This window comes from Clytia hemisphaerica, unplaced genomic scaffold, assembly GCF_902728285.1.
Source record: "Clytia hemisphaerica strain Z4C2 unplaced genomic scaffold, Clytia hemisphaerica genome assembly, whole genome shotgun sequence".
NCBI classification, from domain to species: Eukaryota; Metazoa; Cnidaria; class Hydrozoa; order Leptothecata; family Clytiidae; genus Clytia; species Clytia hemisphaerica.
Window position 1 is genome coordinate 1631487 of NW_027103247.1, and position 23789 is coordinate 1655275.

At 35.4% G+C, this 23789-nt stretch overlaps 1 protein-coding gene across 2 annotated transcripts; it reads right to left on the bottom strand.

The window, feature by feature from the left end:
* On the bottom strand, nucleotides 1–19953 carry LOC136823414 (nuclear pore complex protein Nup85-like). Of its 2 annotated transcripts, none has more exons than XM_067079629.1 (23): nucleotides 19848–19953; nucleotides 13788–13886; nucleotides 13466–13549; nucleotides 13259–13313; nucleotides 13057–13127; nucleotides 12886–12929; nucleotides 12645–12714; nucleotides 12297–12418; nucleotides 6400–6480; nucleotides 5900–5947; nucleotides 5685–5807; nucleotides 5528–5565; nucleotides 5170–5263; nucleotides 4868–5055; nucleotides 4426–4545; nucleotides 4176–4276; nucleotides 3999–4084; nucleotides 3801–3832; nucleotides 2559–2659; nucleotides 2157–2256; nucleotides 1828–1879; nucleotides 993–1097; nucleotides 1–371 (listed from the first exon to the last, which is right to left on the bottom strand). In XM_067079629.1, the coding sequence occupies exons 1-23, from the start codon at nucleotides 19930–19932 to the stop codon at nucleotides 285–287; spliced, it is 1986 nt and encodes a 661-aa protein (XP_066935730.1). In that variant the 5' UTR covers nucleotides 19933–19953; the 3' UTR covers nucleotides 1–284. The 2 variants fall into 2 exon arrangements, with proteins under 2 accessions (XP_066935730.1, XP_066935797.1); XM_067079696.1 differs by lacking the exon at nucleotides 19848–19953 and adding an exon at nucleotides 14315–14381.
* Between the last annotated feature and the right edge of the window lie 3836 nt (nucleotides 19954–23789).

A 23789-nucleotide genomic window follows, 5' to 3' on the forward strand; every position in this document is an offset into this window, starting at 1 on the left:
TTTCGCAGACGACAGTGCATTTTTTGGACATCAATTAACATTATTCACAAAAATATTTCTTTATCCAAAAAATATGACTTTTGCTGCGAGTTTGCACAGCCAGTCCCAAAATGTTCGTTCGACATTGTTTTAAAAATTGCAACAAGTTTAACTCGCTCATTCGAACGTTTATACAAATGTCCGTATACTCGTGTCAGAGAGTTAGTTTACTGCATTATATCAGTTTAACACCGTGTTCTTCAATCCGAATAATAAGTTCTAATATCAACCCAGGGTATACCAACTCATACGACAAGTAAAGCTCTACTCAGATTTTTGGTCAACGCCAAATTCAAAAGCTGGATACGGTCGTTTTCTTCTTCTTCGATCACCTACAAATTGAATTTTTTTAAATGATGTAATTAATTATTGTTTGCATATATTGTCCTACCATCTTGGAAACATATGCAAATTTATGCCAATTTTTATGACCTGATAATTTTGTTTTGCCTTTTGATTTTATTAGATTACCTGAGAATTGAGTACACGTCTTTCTTTTTTTTAAGAAACACACTTTTAAGAAACATGAGGCTCGGAATGCCTAAAAACTAAGAAACACCTAAGAAACATGCTGAGGCTGAGAAAATAACATTTTTTAATTCGGTTTTTTATAAGAACCGTCCAATCAAGGCTAATTATGTCAAAAAGTTTAGAAACATGTAAGAAACATTTAAGGCTCAAAAGGCCGATTTTTTAAGAAACATTGAGGCTGCTTGGTAAAACTAGTTTCTTAAAAAAAAAGACGTGTATTCATATATTAAACTAAGAAGTCAATGAATGATCAATGAACAATTATTTAGCGAAAAATTTTTGAATGAAGATATAACAAATCCCTCATAGGTAAAAACCGATTCATGAAATTGCTGCAAATTTGTTAGTCCGTCATCATCTGACAAATTTAGTTCCTTTAAGAAAGAGTCTTGCCGACAGTTACGCTATTTCAAATAACAAACCTTATTTGCCATGTGTTTGGTGTCAGCTAACAGTGGCTCGTGACATAATTGCAATTCTTTTAAACATTGTAACAATTCGAACGTTTGTTCGCTTGATATTATCATCTGAAAAAAAAACAGAATTGAATATTTGTTTTAGATTTTAGACCACCACGGTCAAGAAAGTGTCATCATTCTATTACACTGTTTTTGCTTGAATCCAGGAAAAAAATAGTACCTGATTGGATATTTGCAATAATTAATAATTTGGACAATGTTCGCACGTGACGGTTCAGTTTCGCTCCGAAACGGAATGAAGCCATTTTAATGGTTAGAAGTGACGTAACACTTGAATGTAACATGGTATGCAGAGGGGTTCTAGGTCCCCCCAGAAAATTTAGCCCCCCCCTAAAAATTAGGTACCCCCTGACATAAAACCTCTCAGCCCCCAGTAGAATGACCTAAGGTAAGAAGGATCAACATATTAAATAAAGATGAAACAAAGATGCTATTTTACACGAAACGAAGACTTTAAAAACTTTCTTGATATAAAAGTTGGACTAAAACAATGAATCTGTGGATTGAAAGCAGAAAAAGATTACTCCCAATTTTAAACAAAGCCAGCCCCCAGATCTTTCACATGCAGTTGTAGGTCCCCCCAGCAATATAGGTACCCCCTAAAAGATTAAATTTTGCCAGCCCCCAGCCAGAATATGCCAGCCCCCAGCCAGAACATGGTAAAAAAAAAATTAGGTCCCCCCTAATCTCTGGGGGGGGGGTTCATACCATGTGTAACCAATAGAATAGCTTCATTTCGTTTCGGAGCAAAACGAAACCGAGAAGAGAGATGATTTACCTCTTTGCTTTCAAGCAGCGGTAATGCATCAGTCAATAATATCATCCAAAACCTGCGAAAACAAAATATCAAAAAAGAACTGTTTATTCTTCAAACCAACAACAATTCATGTTTTGATCAGAGAGTTGTGATCAATTGTGATGGAAAAAGCTATAAAACCTTTTAGAGGAGAGAAAAACATTAGCAGGCATTACTTAGCAACATTAGAAACCTTCTCATTATTATTCATTAACAGTTCATATTGCCAACAAACTGCTTGGTGACCCCACCAGAATAATTGAACCGGTAAGATTGTGATCAATTGCGATGAGAGGTCTCGGAAAACAAACCTTTTTGGAGCTAGATTAGACGTCAGTAGGGACACCAGAAGTGAAGCAGCTTCGTTGAACTCTTCTGATGAATACAGCTTGTGAAATTCGTAATATTTGCCTGTAAGAGGGAAAAAATTAACAACTTGTGCATTTTTTCCCCGCGAAGGGTCCTCACCCAGGAAAGTGAAAACAACTTGAACACCCATTTTGTTGTGACCTTTTATCAATTTTTCTTAGTTTAACTTTTTTAGTCAGGAGGCCATGCTCGTAACACAGTCAGAAACTTTGACCAAATTTCACAGCATTTCTCAAATTCTTCACGTTTCTTTACAAAAAAAAATTATATTTTCCTTTCCGACCCTTTTAAAATTTACCGGGGTAAACCCCCTATCGGCAAAAGGTGGGAGCGGTGTAGCTTACCTAAGAAAGTTAATTTATTGTTGAGTAGCATGGAAGATCCAAGGTTATCTATCAAATCGCATTGCGTGAATTTCCCGGTGTCAATATAATGGTTCAAAAATCTAAAGGAAAAACAAGAATCTTTTTACATTCAGCTGCAAATATTATGTTTGAGAGCACTACACGAAACATTGTCCTCTTTGAGACTCTTAGCAAATGGATTTCAACAGTAGTGTGGTGGGTCGACCAAAATTCGGGCAAACTGCGGAGACAATTTTAAGAAAATTTAGATTTTGGCGCCAGTTTTTAAAAGTAAACATCTTTGTAAAAAATTGCGCGAGTGAAGCGAGCACGAAAGCTTTTAGGTATTTTCTCTTTTTGGTCAAAAGCTGCCAATTCTAAGGTGCAACAAACAACATGCTGAATGGACCTTCCTGAGAAAGATAGTCGGAAACATGCTGAATAAAGATGAAAATGTTCGAAGAAAAAAGAAAAGATAACAGCAGAGCATAGAGATACGTAAGCTTGAAAACATGATGAAACTTGTTGTTCCGATGTTTTAGAGGTGAGGAGCCATACTAAATTTTGGGTACAAACAAAACAATCCTTTCTTTCATGTAAAGATGATAACTCTAGCTCTTTGAAGATAAATCTAATGAAGCAACTTCCACAAATCCAAAATTTGGCTAAAACTTTTTCTTTTAAAGAATCTTGAAGTCTTACATTTTAAGGATTACAATTTCGCATCACTGTGTAAAAAATCAAGAAAAGCCAAAGCAGGAATTTCACACAAAGTCAAAAAACCCCATTTTTAGGCACTTTTTGGCCCAAATTTGGCAAAGAATGTTTTTATCAAAAATCGGGCTCTATCAGATTTTAAAGAATACCATTTTACATCATTGTGGAAAAAATCAGAAAAAAATATCAAATCAATCGCGAGAAATGCTCATTTTCCCTAAAAATGACAAAAGGGAATTTTTTTTGAGATTTTTACGGTCAAAAAAAGATTTTCCGGAAAAAACGGCTTCAGCCTTGCCCTTTTTTTTTTATCTTTGCAAAAAATCAGAAAAAAACAAATGAAGCAAATATCCAAAAATTCCAAAAAAAATCTATTCTTAGGCCGAAAATTTAAAACATCTGCTGGACTCCAGAATTATTAGGAGATCGATATGCAATTAATATACGACAATACTGTAACATACTTTACCTTGGTCATTTGAATTGATAAAAAGCAGAAGCAAAGCATAATACAATGAGACTTACTTTTCAGTGAGATACGCTGCAAACTCTTCATCCTGAACAGGAAGAAGAAAACACAAAATGTCAACGTTTGAGTGCCACAATGTAGTCAAGTCAACAGGACAAACTTATAGCTATAACGCTGGACTGGCAACTCTAAACACACAAAAAGAAAAGAAAATGTATTTAGAGTAAAACTTTGAACACATAAAAATGTGTTACCTTGGCTCTCAAACACCAAGACAAAGCCACACCAAGCCGATTCCTTCGTAGAGCTTTCATGCCCAATACTTTACATATACTACGACCTAAAAAAAGATGATGAATTAGATAGCTCAATTTCCAAAGTCTCGTCATCATCAAACGAACAAAACAAAAGTTGTGTTGTGTCAAGCTTACTTTGTTCGGCAAATCCATACTTTTCACAGAGTCGAATAATTTTGAGAGCTTTCTTTTCACAGTCGATAGGGATTTTCTCAATGTACCGTTCCAGGTGATGTCTATAAATAAGAAGAACAACGCCAGTGTTATCATTGCGGACGAGACTTTAAGTTCAGTTGAAACTGACAGTAACGTATTCTTTTATTTGTTGACAAATAAATGTAAGAAATTTTGAAAGAGACTTATTTTGACCATACAAAGGCCTGACCTTCCACTTGTTGGACAGTTGGACATCAGGTAGTCAGCACCAACCACCCAAAGACTTGAATGTGACATCAAACTTGCTGCAAATTCCAGCAGTAGGAATTCTCTGAGTTCATCTCCGTAGCTGAAACAAAACATTAGAATATTCTTTCAAAAATAACGGCTGAATTCGAAGACCATGGAGAAAAAAAGACTTGACTAATATCATATCATAGAAATAAAAGGGAACGCTCTGAGGTGGTCAAACTAGTATTGGTCAAATAAATGCTACTTTTCGGTTAATTTATATGGGACTCAGCAGGTAGTAAGTGTTCGTGGATATTGGTGCTCTTAACAGATTAAGATACAGTCAGTGCACGTCATATATGATACGAGCTCACCTCTTTATCATGTGACAAAATTTCAACAAAAACTCTCGTAAGATTTTTTTCTACACCATTACTCACTCAAGATGGAAACTTTTGAGGAGGCCAGCATGAAATAGAAGGTCAGTGAGGTGAGCTGAAAACCACCATGTAGGGAGAGCTTCACTGCACTTCTCGATCACTTTATGTATATCGTAAGAAAGGATTGACAAAATGATCTCATCAAGTTTGGTAACTTTGCCAATACCATTGAATTGTTCCATACTTTCCTAAGAAAAAAAATTCAGAGACTTCTTTTTGATAAATGAAAATGAAACAGTTTGAAACATTAGTTTAGGGAAATACAAAATGCCAACCAAATCACTTTCTTAAAACACACTTACCACGGCATATTGTTTCAAATTGAACGTTTTGACAGTTGGGTCAGTGTAGAGGATTTTGGCCACCATAAGTTGTTGCCATGATTGACAGACGTGACTAAAAAAAATATTGGACTTTTAAAGGCAATGTTCGCTATAACTATTTTCTTGAATTTTTGTATCTTTCTCAAATTTCAAAATTTCTATATTCATTCACTTGTAAACTGTCATTTTCGTGTATGGTATTATGTAGGTTGTACGTTCTTCAAGATAAATTGACTTTTTTACTATCAAAGATTTCCAAATCTAAATCTGACTTTTTGAAAATAGAAAATTTCAGAAATCACGGAGACCAAAAATGAATTTAAGCGTAGGAAATCACCTGTTTTGCAAGACTTCTTTATCATTTCCACAAATGATCTGCAGGAAAAAGAAGAAATTTTTAATGTTTTTACAATAATGTGATATAGGCTTTCGAAAGATGGTAATAAGATCTTGTTCCAATGTGATTTGTTTTCTAATGAATTAACAAAGGGTACCTCCATCATCTTTTCAATTTCAGGGTATTGAGAGAAATATCCATTCTTAAGTTGCGATGAACATTCATTTTGCCATTTCGTCCACTTCGATAAAAATTCATTCACTGATTGCCCATCTAAGACCTGGAAACAAACGAGATATGGTTAAATAATAAATGACTTATTTCAAGACATTAGATTTCTTTAAAATGTAATAGCTTTGTGTTTTGATTTACCTTAAAAACTGGCATGCTATTCAAAAGGCCTTCCAGGTTGGCAAATACCTGAATTAAAGAAACAAGAGAATTAATCCAAAATTAATAATACATATCAAAAATACTATAACGGTAGGTTGTCAAAATGGAAAGTCGGAATATTCAGGTGTGTTAATTTTTTCTGAAAATTTATCTATTAGGTCTGAGGCCAAAATCCAGCATTCTCCAAGGGGCTCCTGATTCAAACTAAAGGCAAAATTCAGGAAATTTCAGACCTGTACAATATTTCAAAATGATAAATAAATAAATTAAGATTTGCAATTATTTTGCCTGAAAAGGCCTAAAATGCTCGTTTACCTAATTTTTGCCGTTAGTGCGAATCAGAAACTCATGGGGCTGCACATACTGCGTCAATAAACAACCTTTTTCTTGTTCAGTAGATGAAATGGTGTAGAAAGGGACAATGAGACGTGAGCGTGATATGACATTTATGAAACAGATTAACACTGAATTTTACTTACATCAATGGAATCTCTGTACGGATGATGTTTCAAAAGGTCTGAAACTTCCACCAGACGACCTTGAAAAACCAAACCATAGATCTAAAAGTGAAGAAATGTATTACGCTGAATATATTTAATATTTAGTTCCCTGCTTCTTGTTTTTGGACTAATTTCTTGTTTTTGTATTGTTCTATGGCCTTTGTATTTAGAAGCACTTATTTTTTAAATGTCTGTAACATCAAAGGAGGGCACTATCCGACTCCGATTATTTGCCTCTAGTGATAGGAGTTTTGAAATCAAGTTTTCATTTTATACCTAGGATTGAAAGAATCATTGGTCTCTAAAAAAACTTGCATCTAAGAAAAATCATTTAAAGTAATATTCCGAATATCGGCACATTTTGTTTACTTTTAGAATTTCAACATAATTATGGAAAAGAGAATCTCTCGCGTCCAGTTCATTTCAAAAAGGGAATGTTTTATATATTTTATACGGAGAGGAGGCTCAGTAAAAGGTTTATAATTTGTTAAGACCAAATCAACTCTTAATACGCAATTTCTCACTTATTATGGCATCAACCAGCCCCGTAGAATGTGTTTTTCCGAATCCAAACCTCAACGCAATGACCGAACGAAGTAATCAAGAGAAGCGCTTGTCCTTATTTCAAACTTGATGTATGAGAAATTTCCACCAATCTCGACTATAGTGCGAAGACGTCGCCTTGCACTGGCTGGACATATCGCACACCGAGAAGAGCCTACCTCAGAACTTTTGATATGGTCCCCTTTTCAAAGGGAAAAGTTGGAGTGCCATGTCAATCTCAAATCCATTAACAAAAAATGAATTGGTCAACACCTGACAAAACAGAGTTTCTTGGAAGAGAACTTTCATGGCATGTAAGATGTTGATGGCTTCCACAAAACGAGTCGTCCTTTCACCAACATTACAAAGTTGTTCATTTTGTTATCAATCTTTGACATGTTGTCATGCGGTGGGTCTTGAATGACCGTTGTTGGTGTCATTGGTCCAAACTAGCCTTGTATTATTTTCATCACAATCTTAGCCTTCGGGGAAGGGGGTACTTGGGCAAAAAGGGGTACGGGGATGCGCCACAAGTCAGGTACATTTTTTCACATCCATGAGTCCCAGATAGGGTCGCAAAAACACCAAAATAGAAAAATCAGTCCCTTGTAGGGTACCTTTTTGGGGGAATTTGGAAATTTGGAAAATTTGGAGAAAATTTTGCAATTTCAATCCCATTCAAGGGTCACTTTAAAAAAAAAAACGAGTCCCACGTAGAGTCATTGGAAAAATACGCGATGGTTTGTCATTTCACTTGTCACGGGTCTTGCAACTTATCTTCTCTAGAGAGACAACGATCTATCCTTAATTGCTTACAGAAGTTTAACAGATATCATCATGATGACATGTGTGACTATCAGGTGTTCTAATGATCAACATTCTATCCTATGTACTGTAGATTTGAATAAATCGATAAACGAAGAAAAACGTAGAACTCTTCTATAGAGCTTTACTGTCTACCTGTCGTTGGCGAAATGAGTGCAACCAATGACCAGAAGATATCTCAAGGAGGGGAATCAAATGGACGAAAAAGAGAAGCTGTCTAAACTGTGATCATTGTCAACGTAATTTATATCCTTTGTTATTCACCACTGACAGTTTATGATGTGCTGGTGGCCTATCGGGTGAACACAAGGAAACGTGTCAACTTTGAAAGCATGTTTTATATTACAGCTTTGTCGAACGGCGAAGTTAATTTACAAAACAAGCTTGACTCGTTTTTTTTTTCAAACAAACTGGAAAAACCGGAAAAATTGAAATTTTTAATAGCCACGAAACTACTCAACAAAAAAATTCGCAATTTTAAACTATCTAAAAGCCAAGTCAGTTCTTAGCTGAAGAAAATTAATATGTGAAAAGAAAGACTCATGAAGATTTTGTTATGAGCCAAAATTTATACTTTACTAGTACCTTAAAGCCTACCATTTACCTCACGCCACGAACATGATTTCATGTCGTCTGTTTAGTCGGTTTGTAAACCAAAGGTGTATGCGGCTTAAAAATCGGCACTTTTAAAACGACTCTTATAGTGCAGTAGAATTTAATGAAAGACATATTTTTCAAATATGAGATTGAAGATATACGTTAAATTTATATCAATTTGGAAATTTGCACCCTTAGTGGAGTAACTTCCGGTAATTTTAGCGCCCACATATAAAAAATTTGGTCATTCAACGTCAAGCTAAGGCTTTTTCCTTAGATCTGCTTGACTCTGGCAAAGAGCAAATCGGTTATTCGAAATTCAGTTGAAATTCCACTTTTTGGACTAAATTCTTCTCGGTTGTTCAAAAGGTTTTAAATCCGGAGATCATCAAAAGAAAAAGAACTGATAAAAAGACATTGAGACAATCTCCTCCTTTGATCCTGAGAAATGGTGAACTTAAAGTTTAAACAAAATGTCTCCATTTCTTTGTTAAAAAAACAACCCTTAAAAAGCTTAAGTAAAAGAGGTTTATGATTATTCAGACTCGTCAGTTATAAAGTATTCTTATGTTTCGTTAGTTCAGTTAAGTTACGTAATTTCCGCCATTATGGAAGCAAACGTTCGAATCTGTAGAGGCGATCTCTTACGTAAATTGGACATTTGCTTCCATAATGGTGGAAGTTACGTAATTAAAAAAAAAAAAAAACCTCTATTCGAAGTAAACCCTTGGATCTTCGGAAAACCGGTGTCTACTGTAATCCGTTTCTTGTTCCGTTTTTTGTTGATCTTAAACTCTTGAAAAATCTTAATTTTAGTTATTAGAATTGTTTATCATTTGGTAATGATCATGGCAATAGAAATACCGAAACGTCTAAAAAATATACGTTGTTTATTCTGACTTTTATCAGATTTATCCCACGTCCTAAACAAAAGTTTTTTAACGAACTGCTTATTCACGATAATATTGGTTTCATTAGTAAATTATATCAGGTGATAGAAAAAAATCCGAAAACAAAACCCTGGTAAATCAGACAAAAAATGTCAAGGACAGCTTCAACTACGACAACGACCTCCCCATCAACTACAACGGCCACCCCTACTACGACAACAACCATCCCACCTTCTACAACGACCATCTCTACTACAACGACCACCCCTACTACAACAACCACTACGACAACGGCCAGTCCTACTACGACAACGACCACCACAACCACGACAACGACCCTGTCTTCAAAAAGAGGGAAAAGGTCATTATTTCAGGGATGGACTGTGTGTAATATTGGAGTGAGATGTTTAAACTAAATGTTAAGATCTATCCATGAGCCTCTATTTCATGAACTTCAAAACTTTCAAAAAAATGGAAAAAAGTCAACATTTCACTGCAAGCTATTTCTTTGAGGAATCAACAACAGAAAAAAGGTTTTGATAGGAGGTTAATAATACCAGCGGAAATTGAATATAACATTTCAAACATAAGAGTTCTTACACTATCAACGAATCAAAAGACAATAATTACACAGCAACTGACAAAAAATAAAGGGAAAAGAACAGTTTTATGGCGTACTAAGTCTTTGCTGAAACCTGCAACAACAACTTTTCTGGCCCACAGCCAGTGGGCCAACCGTCTCCGAAAAAAGTATCTTCACAATCACAACGTTTGTGTTTACCTCCAACCTGATGTTGATTAATGGCTTCCACAAAACGAGTCTTCCTTTCACCAACATTAAAAAGTTGTTCATTTTGTTATCAATCTTTGACATGTTGTCATGCGGCGATGGATCATGTCTTGTTGTTGTGCTGCGATTAACGAAGCCGGACTACCTTTGCTTTGTGTTTCTCGCCTTCTCGTCCTTCGATAATTTCTTATTTTACATTGTGATCTGTTTATTTGCTGATATCTACATTTTGCGTTTCGTCGCCTTAAAATGGCCCTTCGTTAAGATAGACAGATGGAAAATCTGCACCGTCATTTTCTTACAGTCAATATCAGCAGGTGCTTATTCCTTGACGTCATATTTCTTCTTTCGGAGAGGAGATTTCAAATCTTTGTCTCAAGTTTGGCTGATTTCTTTAAGTTCCTTAACGCTGATCATTCTATCAGTCCTGGTCATCAATTGTTTATCTTACGCCCAATTATGTCGTTCGATTCATGGTTCCTCATGCACTACAAGCAATCATCAACAGCAACAGATGTGGAAAAAATGAACGAAGAAAAGAAGCTGTCAAAACTTTGATCATTATCACTCTTTTTTACATTCTGTCATTTACCATTGATGGTTCATACAGCCAGAGTGGTGTATCTCTTGAACACTAAGAGAAAAGGCTTCGACGCGGAAATATTTTACTTCTATCTTTCCAATGGAGGTTTCAATTCCCTCGTCTATATTGTCAGGAATCAGAAGATTCGAAGTGTTTACAAAATCAAATGTCCATCTTTCAAAATAAATATAAGCAACAAGGCTTAATACCTGATTGAATTCATGAAGTTTTGAAATTAACATCAGAGCATCGATGATTAATTGGAGGCCTCAGTTTTCCCACACAGGATGTCTGATTAACTTTTGCCAGGTAAACATGACACGATAATTATTTATATTGACTATTGTGTCCTTTCAATATATTTTATCAATGGATATATTTAACAATTTAACGTTATTTATCTTTAGTTTTTATAATGAGAATATATTAAATCTGCTCGTTTAAAGTCACGAACTCTTCAAATATAAACTAAATGAGTTATTCTTCCATCGAGCACCGTTAAATAAAACAGTAGAATGTCTGACAAATTCGCTTCAATGGAGCGAGTCACAAAGCATTTAAAGCAAAGTGATGATTAAATTATGTGTTAGTATCATTGACTTCCAAGCCCGACTCGAGACTGCTGGATGGGAAATGAAGACACTTATTTCCCATCCAGAACGCCCGCGCGTGGTTTTTACACAACAAACGCCGGATTGAATGTAAAATCTACCGCTAGATTTAAAAAAATGCAGTCCTCAAAAACAAAGAAGCCGCTAGATACAATTCGTCGTCATTATTGCGGCGCGTTCTAGGCGTATTCTGGATGGGAAATACTAAGTGGCCTCACTTTTTCTTGCCTGGGAAAGGTTGGAGATTCTACTCTAGCCCTTCGGTCTTTAAACTCAATGGTTGGTATCCTCTTTATGTTTGTCGTATGCAAACACACGCCAAATGTTTATTGCAAAAAAAAAAAAAAAAGAATCCCAAATCTAGTCTGGATATCCAGGCTGTGAGCTTTTTTTATTACATTTTGATGTTTCTGGTTTACAGCCTGGTCTTCATGGCATGAACCCCCCCCCCAGCCCGCAGGGAGGGGGGGCTACAACCAAAATTTTCCTGAAAAAGGCTGGGGGCTGGATTTTTTTTAATTTCAGGGGGTACCTATGATCTCTAGGGGTACCTAACTTTTATACAGTAAGGTCTGGGGTCTGGGGAACTATATTTTATATCTTGCTTTTATCTAACTATCATTATTCTTTTTAATTATAAAAATATACAATTTTTTCATTTCTTGACATATACTCAAGTCACAGGGGGTACCAATCACAGGGGGTACCCACTAACGTCTGTTGTTTGGGGGTACCTAAAATTCAGGGGGTACCTATTTTCTTAGGGGGTACCTAAACCCCTGGTCCATGCCATGGTCTTCCTACCCTAGTGATTTACATTCCAATATCAGAAGGCAGCAAATGTGCATTTTGTCCAATCAAATATTGCACGAAGCTAAAAAACTGCCAACACCAGGTTTACAAATATCTAGGTAGACCAAGGTTTAAATAGCAGAAACATCGAAATAACAAAATAATTTACAGCTCGGATATCCAGGCTAACCCAAATACTGAAACCATTGAAAACTTTGAAATTAAGATCTATTGTCAAAACTTACAGTTGTCCAATAATTAGGATGTGAATAAGGGTCATCAGATGACATGACATCTTGTCCCAGTTGGTCAGGGTCGTTGAAATGCCATTTCACCCACGTCAGCAACTGGTGTAAACAGTAACCACCTAGGTCCAGGGAAAAGAAAAAAGATATCTGTAGATAAATCAATTCCTCAGTTTTTAGAGAGTGAAGAAATACTCTAAAATTGATAATGAGTCTTCTATAAAAAAACTGTAATAAAATCAATTTTCGATGGTTTGATGGCAAAATACCCTATTTATTTTATGAATTTATAAAAACTCTGCCAACGTCAATGAAAAATTGCTTGTGATCGAATTTAAGGGGTATTACCACTTTGAGTCTCGACCCATAAAACTTCACATAAGTGCCAAACCATTTCCATTATGCTGAAGTAATCAAGCTGAAAAAGAAACGAAAGAAACAGCTGAACGCAGTCAAATGATTATCAAACCAATTGAATATTCACAATCAAAAGTAAAACTCCAATAATGGAGCTTTGTGTCCTGTGGAATCAACCTTTGTTACTTTGCTATACTACATAATAAAGCTGATATATTAATATACACAGTACCTCTGTTTGTAATTTTTCGATGTTCGCCCTATTTCTTTCATCCTCTAAAATAAGCAGGAAAAAGACTGTATGTAAGAATTTGGTCAGTGAGGATTATTTTTTCATTGTTAACTAGAAAACAATTTCTCTTACATAAGTTATTTCTCTATCCATTGTAAAGAAAATACTTACTAATTTTTTCCTTGATCTTTAGAACACAGGATTGAATGACAGCACGATATTGCAGACTTGTTTTTTGTAGGCTAAAATAATGGATGAAACAAAAATTAAATTTTAACTTCAGATAAAAAAGCTCACTAAATGAAATTGATGATAAAGGTGAAAATGTCTACTTGTAAACTAATAACAACTTGTTAACAATGTAATATCTTACGTTTCGAGAGAGGGCTTTTCATTTTCAGAAGTCTCCTGTAAGTTGATGAATATACCTAAAAAAAGTAGGATGATGTTGTATCATAATTACTTTGGAATTAATTTATCAGTACTTAATTTATCTACTTAAAAAATTAACTTCATTGAAGATTGAGATTAAGAAATCTTTTAATCAAAATGCATAATTCTAAAATTCTGAAATACATACTGTGTGCTTCATTCAAAAGTTTTCTCATGACAGGAGAGTGCCAGTCATTTTTCAAGTTCAACTCTTGAAGATACTGGATGCCACCTGAAATAAAAATTTGCAAGAAGAATAGAGCTTAATAAAGATATCAAAAGAGTTTAAATATATTGTTAATAAGACGGAAAAAGAAGTATTGTTGGACAAAGATTTCATTCCCGATAAAAAATCAAACAAATTCATGAATTCATCTAAAAATTACTTAAAATGAAGTTAATAAAAGCAGAAATTGAGCTTTTAACACTGAAAAGCTTTCAATACAATATAGTAGAAACATATCTTATACCTTTATTACTTTCAGAAGGTTGCGAGGTTGCAAGCAATTTCCCCACTCCGCTCCATTTCACAGAAAATGTTTCATTACGGGAAGGTTCCATGTTTGGTTCTAAATAAAGAAAAATATTTTGTCATTTACATTGTCCTTTAATTGATATTTTGAAAAATTGAGAAATTCAATCTATACTCTATATTATAATAGGCTTAAATCCTGTTAAATCCGAACTCTCCCATTCTCGCATCAAGCATTTTTGCTAGCAATTTTTAAGCACCCAGCAAATCTTTTTCGCCCCTTTTCTGCATTGATCTTCAATCAGTCAATCTTTTGCCTTTCTTTCATCTTTTTTTGAACATTTTTAATAAGAGCGTTTTGAAATTGAAAACTTATTATCTGTCTACACACAATGGCTAATATACTCCAAGCATGAGAATAGTTTTACTTTTGCTTATGGTAGATTTTAGCAATGCAAGATCTTCTTTCCTTTCCAACAGATGGTAAAGTGGCAGCTTTGCTTTCAAAATAACTCCTTTTCTTACCTTTCTTACAAAAGTGGTGAAAGAAACAAAAAAATTCTTTGAAAGTTATTAAGATTATGTTATGTATTTTTTTCCTTTGAAAATACAAGAAATTGTATTGGTCGATTTTTCTTTAAAAAAATACATAAGAATTTGCTTTAGGTTGTTTCCATTACTAAATAAATAAAAGAAAGGTGTTTTATCTAATTTTCCTTGGAAAATACAGCAAACTATTTACGGTAATTTTCCTTGGAAAATACAGGAAAATATTTTAATCAATCTTCTGTTCAATATACAAGAAAATATTGTAGTTCAATTTCCTTGGAAAATACAAGAAATTTAAATTTAAGAAATCAATTATATATTTCTTATAAGTAAGAAATACATTTAATTTAATGACAGCGAGTAAAGCAAGCTTAATTATCATGGTAAAGAGTGGTATTGGACGACCCCGGGACGGCTAGTAATCTATACAAAACACCAGTTTGCAGAGTATGGCAAGGCTGTACTCAAGAAAAAATTCGGAAATAACAAGGTCCAGACAAGGTGCACCTATACCTCAGAAATTTGCCCAAAAAGGCAAAAAATTGCTAAAACTAGCTGCACTTGAGGAAGAAATAGCTGAGAACTCTGCACTTGAGGTTAAAAAACCTGAACTTGCACCTGAAAACTTTAAAACTCAAATTTCACACCTGCACTCAACTTTTTCCAAGTTGTGCACTCGAGATCTCGAGCAAACGTGCCACATTCTGCAAACTGGACAAGCTAAAGGGTCAAGCTCTGACTCTTTTCTGTTAGCCTGAACCATTCATGTTTTTAAAAACACCTTGCTTACCTGGTTTGCAGAAAACACTTTCCAGCATGAAAGGTTCAATTTTTAAAAACACCATAAACACCAAATGTCCTGTCGAAGGCGACTGCAAGTCCCGACTGGCTGAAACGGTATCGAAAAGTCCCATTTCCTCCAGTTTCCTCTTTTTTTTCCGATTTCCTAGCCCGATTTTTAACCCGATTTTTATCTGATTGGTTCAGTCAGGACACTGCAAGAGCTTCAAAATCGTCTTGAAAAACACCAGGAACACCAGGAAAAAGACTGAATGGTTCACAAAATGGTGGTGTTTCTGGGAAATGGCATTTTTGCCTGAGTTTAGTGGAGAAAATTGAGAGTTGATTTATGGAAATACCAGGAACACAGGAAATGCTGGAAACACACCACCTCAAGAGGTAAGGTGTTTCTGGTAAAATGTTTTTGCCAAAAACACCCAGAAAACCATGAAAGGTTCAGAAAAGGTGTTTCAGTTAAAAGTGTTTTCAGTGTTTTCGGGACTTTTTTGACATGAAAGGTTCATACTGTTTATACTGTTGCTAAGCCAGAATAACCCTATAGTTGTTTAGGAGAATGTATTGGTCTATTGAATTACTTTCTCTCAGCCAGGACAAACAGGATGAATTATCTTGTTCCTAGATAACAGCTGGTGTTGTAAAAGACAAATCAATTATAAATGACGTTATCATTAAAAAAATTATTCATGTTGGAGAAATTAGTCATTCAAAAGATGTTCGCGTTCTCCCAAAAGACTATTTAAACTAGTCGGGGCCTTTTTTGTTTGGTGGATAAACTAATGTTTATAGCTCCTGAAATAATAAAGCTTTTTAACATGGAAGTTTCTGTAAATTCCCAACTTTTATCTAGCTTGAAAATAAAATAATTTTTACATCTAAAAATTTTTACACTTTATGCATGATGACATCTCTAACAGTAAAGTATCATAAAAATTAAAACATTCTCGGGACAAATTAGAGGCGCTCCTCCTTTTCATATCATAAAAAATAATATCTTCAAATTGTTCTACAGTATGTAGTTCCTATTGAATTATCCAGAACTATCACATAATACATTAGTACATTTTCCTGATTTTAGGCATAAAGGATAAATTTTTTTAAAAGGTCCACTTTAGTAACAAAAATTGGAACCTTAGCTTGCCTTTTCAATATTTGGCACCCCTCCTAGGGGAGGCGTTAATTCAAAGGTGCGTTTATTGATAATTTTTCCTAAAGGATAAGTGGGGGGCATTTATTTGGTATATACCTTATTAATTACACAAATATTACTAGGCAAGTATTTAACGGCCTTGAAATTTGCACGATCCGAAATCAAAACAAATTTTTCTGCTTTTTCAAGGAAACAGTGGCTGGTTTTTATTAAGGGAGTTTTTATTAACATAAAATTTTTCAATTTGTGTTATAAAATGAGTAGTAATATTTGTGTAATAAGGTATTTATTATATAAAAAATTTTTAATGCTGAAGGGCAGAATTTCAACTGCATGTATACTTTTGAATGGCTTTTGTCACTCCAATAACTTTTTTCATGACTTGAAAAAAATAGCTGTATGCCAAAGTTGAGAGTTCTTGTCATAAAAATATCATAATTTGAATTGCATACTCTCTAAAATTATTCCATACTTTTGTGTCAAAATTCTGAAATTTAGAAACATTAGTCAGAGTTTTGACAATCTGACAATGTTTTTGTTATTTTTGTTATGATATAGATAAAAGACTTAGAATTTTTTCGTTCTTTCTAGTCCGTGGTAATTTTCCGGGGGTCAGGATTCGATTATTATCAGTTAGGGTCAGGGTTGGACTCGAGAGTCATAATATAGGGCCGAAGGCCCTCTTAGGGGCACTCGTACCCTGTGACTAAACATAGGGCTGCGTATCAGCCCTTTTAGGGGCACCGGTAGGGTTGGGAGTTATAATATATAGGGTCTGTAATTTACAATACTTTACCCAACTTAAAAAGCTATACCTCAAAATTTAAGTTAGACTACCTATCCTCTTTCTAATAAAAGTGGTTTTGAGTTTCAAAAAGACTTTGCTCGGTCCCAGTGGCTCACCAAACGTCCAAAGTTTTTTCTGACGCACCCGGTATGTCTTGCTCATTATAAAAAGGCCGACACAAACTTTCAATAATTGGATTGTAACATCGAGTTAAGTCTCTTTTGTTAAGTCGCCAGGGGGTAAATAAAACAGACCTTGATACATTTATCGTTTGTTTCAACTTGACGATTCGTTTAAAACTCAGCCTCCTAAATATTTGGGATAGGTAAAATATGTACAAAGAAATTCATACTTTTCCAACCCGGCGAATCTTTAAAAAAAGAAGCGAACAATAAAATATAATTACCCTTTCCAAATAATCTCTTCGGTGGCGAGCGTAGTCTACTCTGACGTAATTGTCCAGACGATGTCAATCGAACGAATCGAACGCCGAATCAATTGAACGCAATCGAACGCAATCGAATGATTGAAATTCGATTGCCGAACGCAATCGAATGCCAATCGAATATTACCGCGATTTTCTCGATTGATTCGATTGCGTTCGATTAGTGCCTGGATTCGATTGGTTCGATTGATTCGATTGATTCAACTACGTTCGGTTGGCTTATGCATTCGACTGGTTCGACTAATTGATTCTGTTGATTAACGCTGATTCTCGTTCAACATTTGAAGAGTTAAACGAGATGATATGAATCATTTTAGCCTGGATTCTAGAAAATGCAGATCATGCCATGCCAGGCCCACATGTTTACTGCAGGTTGTGTGTCAAAGCCCGTTCCTTGCGTTGATTTATCTATCGTATCGATACTTAACCTACTTAACAGTCAGGACCTCTTTGGTCTTTTCTAACATTAGTTCGGATAGAATAAAAACATACCTGATCAACACAACCAAACCTTCTGTCTTGCGTTTACTCTTTCCTTCACAACAACTTTCGTTTTGCTTATGTAGGTTTTAAAATCCACAAGTAATGAACCTCTTATAGCTTTATCTGAATAAATCTGGTTGAAAACCTGCTATCAGGTTTCATTCCGTACGTTTTTTATCCACGTGGTGAACCGGTTTCCCCGATTTCCCGATAATAAAAAATTGGAACTTTCCCGTGGGCGCGATTGGGCGTACCGTCATCGCGAAATATTTTTCGTGAAAATTTACCGTATTCTAACGCTAATATAATCTAGATAGGAAACAAATATTAAATTTGACTCTTTTTTGCTCGTATTTCTAAATTTTACGATAAAAAGAACTATTTACAAATTATTTTCTTTAACGGGCGTTGAATCGATATTGACATATTTAATGATGTCATAATCAATGCCGTGCATATTTTGTCAGTGTCGTGCATATTATGTTAACATCCTTTTCATTGGATAAATACCACTAAAATATACAAGAAAAGTAAACATAAATTTATCGCCCGCGAGCACGGCTTAGCTAAGCGCACCTCTCTTATTCATTATCTAAGAATTGGAGCGGGCAAAGATTACCGTGCGGGCTGATAGCGGGCAAAGGTTATTTGAAGATTTTTTCAGTTATAATCCAAGGTAGAACAAACTAAACATAGAAAGGGGGTATTTTTTAGTGCTCTATACGATGATCGGTATTTTTTTTGAATTCTATGTTTAGATTTTTCTACCCAGCCCCGTTACTATGTACGCGGGGCTTGTTGCTAAGACCTTTGCTTGAAATCGAAAGTGAAACCAAAATAATTTAGCGCAAACTGCCGTTTGCGTAATATCGATAAAGTGAAATGAGGTCCTGACTGCTTAATAAGAGGCGCTCGAAATTGAAAGGAATTGAGGTAAATTGGAATCTAATTTAATCGACCACCCGTCGAACGCAGTCGAACGTAATCGAATATCAATCGAACGTAATCGAATATCAATCGAATCAATCGAATTTTACCCAGAATTTTACGTTCGATTGATATTCGATTGCGTTCGGCAATCGAATCGCAATTATTCGATTGCGTTCGATTGCGTTCGATTGATTCGATTGGAATTTTCGTTCGATTCCGTTCGATTGACATCGTCTGGAATTGTAAAATTTATGTGATGGGAGTTTGACATAGTAATGTAATGTTGTTTGGGGAATTATGAAGTTCTCTGGAATTTCGATTGCATTTTTTCAGGTTGATTTTTTATGACTTCTAATGGTACTTTTTCTAACAAGTTTGATTACTCTGTTCTCACACTTAACGTCTTTTTTTTTTGCATCCTTTTCCGTGATTACTTTTATTTATATTTTTAAAGACAGGTAAAGAAGGCAAGAAGACAACTTATACTACCTGGGGTTTTGTAGAGGTCTGCAATTCAGACTACCTAATAAAGTACTAGTTTATACATAACGGAATTCCATACATAACGTGGTGGCTATGTTTGACATTTTGAAAGGGAGTGGAACTGGTTCACTTTTACCTTAGACATGCCGTAACTCACTTGAGAAGTGAAAAATTTGAATCAAAAAATTTTGGACGCCAACTGGGCAGGGGACTCTATATCGCGGATAAATCTTGCTCCGGCAGAACACCGGAAGTGCCATGGTCATGGAACGTCTAGAATCAAGGACTTAAAAAAAGCCCACAGAAAATCAATTAAAATATTTGGTTTGACGTTTGCAATCTTCTAATATTTACACATTGTATAATTTGCTATAGGGTAAGGTTAAAGCCGAAATTGTATGGGCACCTGTAAAGATTTGGCAGACTTTCTTACCCAAAATTTCTGTGAACAAATCCGCCATCTTGGATATTTCGCGGTTGTGGTTTTGAGGTATGATTAAGTTGCTGTAGGAAAGCATGGCAGTCAATTTTCTCCTTATTGCCAAAATATATTTCTAAGAAACTATAATTAAGTTGACTCATAAATTGTGTCGATGCCTATTATCATTCAAAATAATCATAAGTTTCATTTTATGGCATAAAATTTACATCATAAGCCCAAAACTGCACAGCTGCTGGCAACTTTCAAAATAACTTTCATTGCATTTGCTTTCAGTCACGTGATGTAAACAAAAAAATCAAAACATCCAAGTACTTTCGTTTTCACCCTGTCATCTCCAATCTCGATCGATCGCACCACATTTTTACACCAAAAGCAAGCCAGCACTACATTCGTGGCACCACATTCAACACCACATTCGCAGCACCACATTCGGGACTTTCGTTTTCGCTCCAGCACCACTTTCGGACTTTCGTTTTCGCTCCAGCACCACATTCGGAAATTCCAGCACCACATTCAACTTTCGATTCAATTTTCATACTGAAGGAGTGTATTCCTATTCTGGAAATTATAATTCCTGTCAAGCCTTATCTATTAACTTCCATTTCAAGCTAAAATGAAGTCTCTATCACCATTTCCCTTCCCAGCCTCACGTTTTAAAGACACCTCGGTAGAGTGCCGAATATCTTAATTTTGGTGTTTTGGACTAAAAATCATACTGAAGGAGAATATTCCTATACTAGAAATTATGATTCCTATCAAGCATTATCTATTACCTTCCATTTCAAGCAAAAATTAAGTCTCTATCACTATTTTCCTTCTCAGCCTCACGTTATAAAGACACCTTGGTAGAGTACCAAAAATCGTAGTTAGGGCGTTTCGGACTAAAAGTTGTACTGAAGGAGAGTATTCCTATTCTGGAAATTATGATTCCTATCAAGCCTTATATACTAGCTTCCATTTAAAGGAAAAATGAAGTCTTTATCACCATTTCCCTTCTCAGCCTCACGTTTTAAAGTCACCTCGGTAGAGTACCGAAAATCTTAATTTTAGTGTTTTGGACTAAAAATTATGCTGAAGGAGAGCATTCCTATCCTGGATTTTAAGATTCCTATCAAGCATTATATATTGTCTTCCATTTAAACCAAAAATGAAGTCTCTATCACCATTTCCCTTCTCAGCCTCACGTTTTAAAGACACCTCGGTAGAGTGCCGAATATCTTAATTTTGGTATTTTGGACTAAAAATCATACGGAAGGAGAGCATTCCTATTCTGAAAATTATGATTCCTATCAAGCATTATATATTACCTTCTATTTAAAGCAAAAACGAAGTCTCTAGGATTATTTTCCTTCTCAGCCTCACGTTTTAAAGACACCTCGGTAGAGTCGCAAAAATCTTAATTTTGGTGTTTCGGACTAAAAATTGTACTGAAGGAGAGTGTTCCTATTCTGGAGATTATGATTCCTATCAAGCCTTATATACTAGCTTCCATTTAAGGCAAAAATGAAGTCTCTACTATCATTTCCCTTTCCAGTGTCACGTTTTAAAGGCACCTCAGCATCCCGCTTTGTTCAATGTATTGTTGGTGTTGGTCCCATCGTTGCCACCTCCCACCGGGTCTGTGAGATAGGGATGTACTATATGGACATGGCCAGAGCTCTTTTTAAAAAAGTAAAGCGAAAAAAATAGGTTCAAATTTCAGCCCTGATTCTGATACAAATTATGGACGACTCAGTTTGCAGTTTACTCTAAAGAAAATACCTTTGCTCTCGCAGCAGTAGTTAAGAAAATGGGGGTACGAAATGCCGGTAATTTTTTCTTGAAATTCCTTAATCTCGGTCAAAAAATTCTCAAAAACAGGTTCTGGCAAAAAGTCAATTAAATCTGACAATACTGGCAATATCGAAACGAATCGCTGGAAACTTTTTTGTGTAAGCTAATTGGCCAGAGGTTGTAGAGCTATGACTAGTGAGATTTTGCTAAGTACCTGACTAGAAATAACCGATGTTGTTTGATGGCTCCAATAATTGATGCCCCTGTTTTGGTCCCAAAAATGGAATGATAAAAAACATAAGTGACTGTAGACTATGGTTGGCGCCGAAGAGAAAACTTTTTAATTTTGACCCTCTTTTATTTGCTTCAATACGACCATGATTTGGAATGATTTTGCCAATAACAGAGGTTCTTGGAAGTCCATTAGGGATTAAAAATTTCCTTTTATTTTTATAAACGTGGGGAGACCAGGGTCCTCCGCCTGCAATGACTCTGGGCCCTGAATCACGCACTATGTATAACCAGGCTTTTATCATAAGGAACAATTTTCGTGGCAAATGAGGTCCATACACGCTTCCAGAGAGAGGGTTAAACTAGTGTGATTCAAAGATGTTTACCTCCTATTACTATTAGAAACATAGCTGATTGCTTCGTGCACCTGCACTTCCCTTTAAATATGGGATTGATGTGAACCTCAGGTTGTAGAACTGAACTGAATAGGTACCTATCTCAACAGCCCCAGAGGAACCTTTTCTAACAGTGGGGATAAAAATTCCTATCGAAACCAGCGGGTAGAGGCCAGTAGGGGGTCCCAGCGGGTCTGTGACACAGGGGTGTCACACAGGGTAATCGCTTCTGTTGAACAAGGGATTATCTACACGTGCAATTGACTCTTAGCGATTGCTGCACCTGAGAATTCGAGCAATATGCCGTGTGCTGCGTGTTTAAACAGTCCTAATAATGTTAGGAGTTCAAATCTGTTTTTCTTAGAGACTCCTTATCAATGGGAAAAAAACGGGAAGATTGGACGGCGGTTAATAATTTCGGTTCAAAAGATAAAGAGGTTAGTTTGTACAATATGTCTCATGAAAATAAAAAAAATTTGAAATAACAAAGTGAAAACATTTTCTTTATGAAGTCATTGATGAAAGCATCAATTATAATGTATGTCATCTTTATGAGTTATCAGTGGCTGTTTTTAAGCCCCTCTTTTCGCCTTTTTTGGAACAACGGTACCGAATTACTGTACCGGTCTGTCTGAAAAGATACCGGTAGATTACTGTGTAAAGATCAATACCGGAAGACGTCTCAAATAGCAGAGAATAAACGGTAATTTTTCTTTCGATTCGAATAGCAGAGATGAAAAAGGTCATATAACGGAATACTGGCCTCTTGGAAGCCCACCTATGTGCACCAACCATCCAACCATGCTTATTGCTCTTATAATTGCTTTTTTAATTATTTCTTTAAAATAAACGTCAACATACTTTTTGACTTGATTTGCTAGCGAGGCTACTTATTTAGTCATATAAAAGGTCACGTGACCTAGTGAAATTAGTTTCGAATTAATTCATAAGCCATAAAATATATCATAACTAGCGTCCCAAACGTTGTCACAGACGACTCACAATCCAAAATATGCGAATAACCATAAAGGAAGGTGGCTTTGAAATTTTAACACTACCACGTAACATTAGTGTTTAGACAAAAAATACGGCAAATTCTCAAACCATTTCTTATGAATATTATGAATACACGTTTTTTTTTTATAAGGAACACGTTTATAAGGAACTCGAGGCTGAAAGTAGTCCAAAAAATAAGGAATTGTTAAGGAACTGCTCAGGCTAAGAATAAGAAAACAAGTTCTAAGGAACAGTAAAAGTAAGAGTTTTCACTTGAACTAGCTATGTAAATAAGGAACTCAAAAGGAACTTTGAGGCTGAAATTTTCTGTAAAAATAAGGAACTCCAGGCTCAGAGCAAAGTTAAGGTTCCTTATATAAAAAAAAACGTGTATTCATTCGACTATGTATTTCAAAATCTTAAAAGCAAACATTTTCGGTACTCTACCGAGGTGTCTTTAAAACGTGAGGCTGAGTAGGGAAATGGTGATAAAGACTTTATTTTGGCTTTAAATGGAAGGTAATGTATAAAGCTTGAT

What these genes read in the sequence shown, in the direction of transcription:
- LOC136823414 (XM_067079629.1), bottom strand. Translation starts at nt 19,932, where the DNA reads ATGCTTTCCTACAGCAACTTAATCATACCTCAAAACCACAACCGCGAA. An exon ending in TTTGTTCACAGAAATTTTGG is followed by an intron (nt 13,887 to 19,847) that starts GTAAGAAAGTCT and finishes TTCTTTATTTAG; the next exon opens with AACCAAACATGGAACCTTCC. An exon ending in ACCTTCTGAAAGTAATAAAG is followed by an intron (nt 13,550 to 13,787) that starts GTATAAGATATG and finishes TTTTTATTTCAG; the next exon opens with GTGGCATCCAGTATCTTCAA.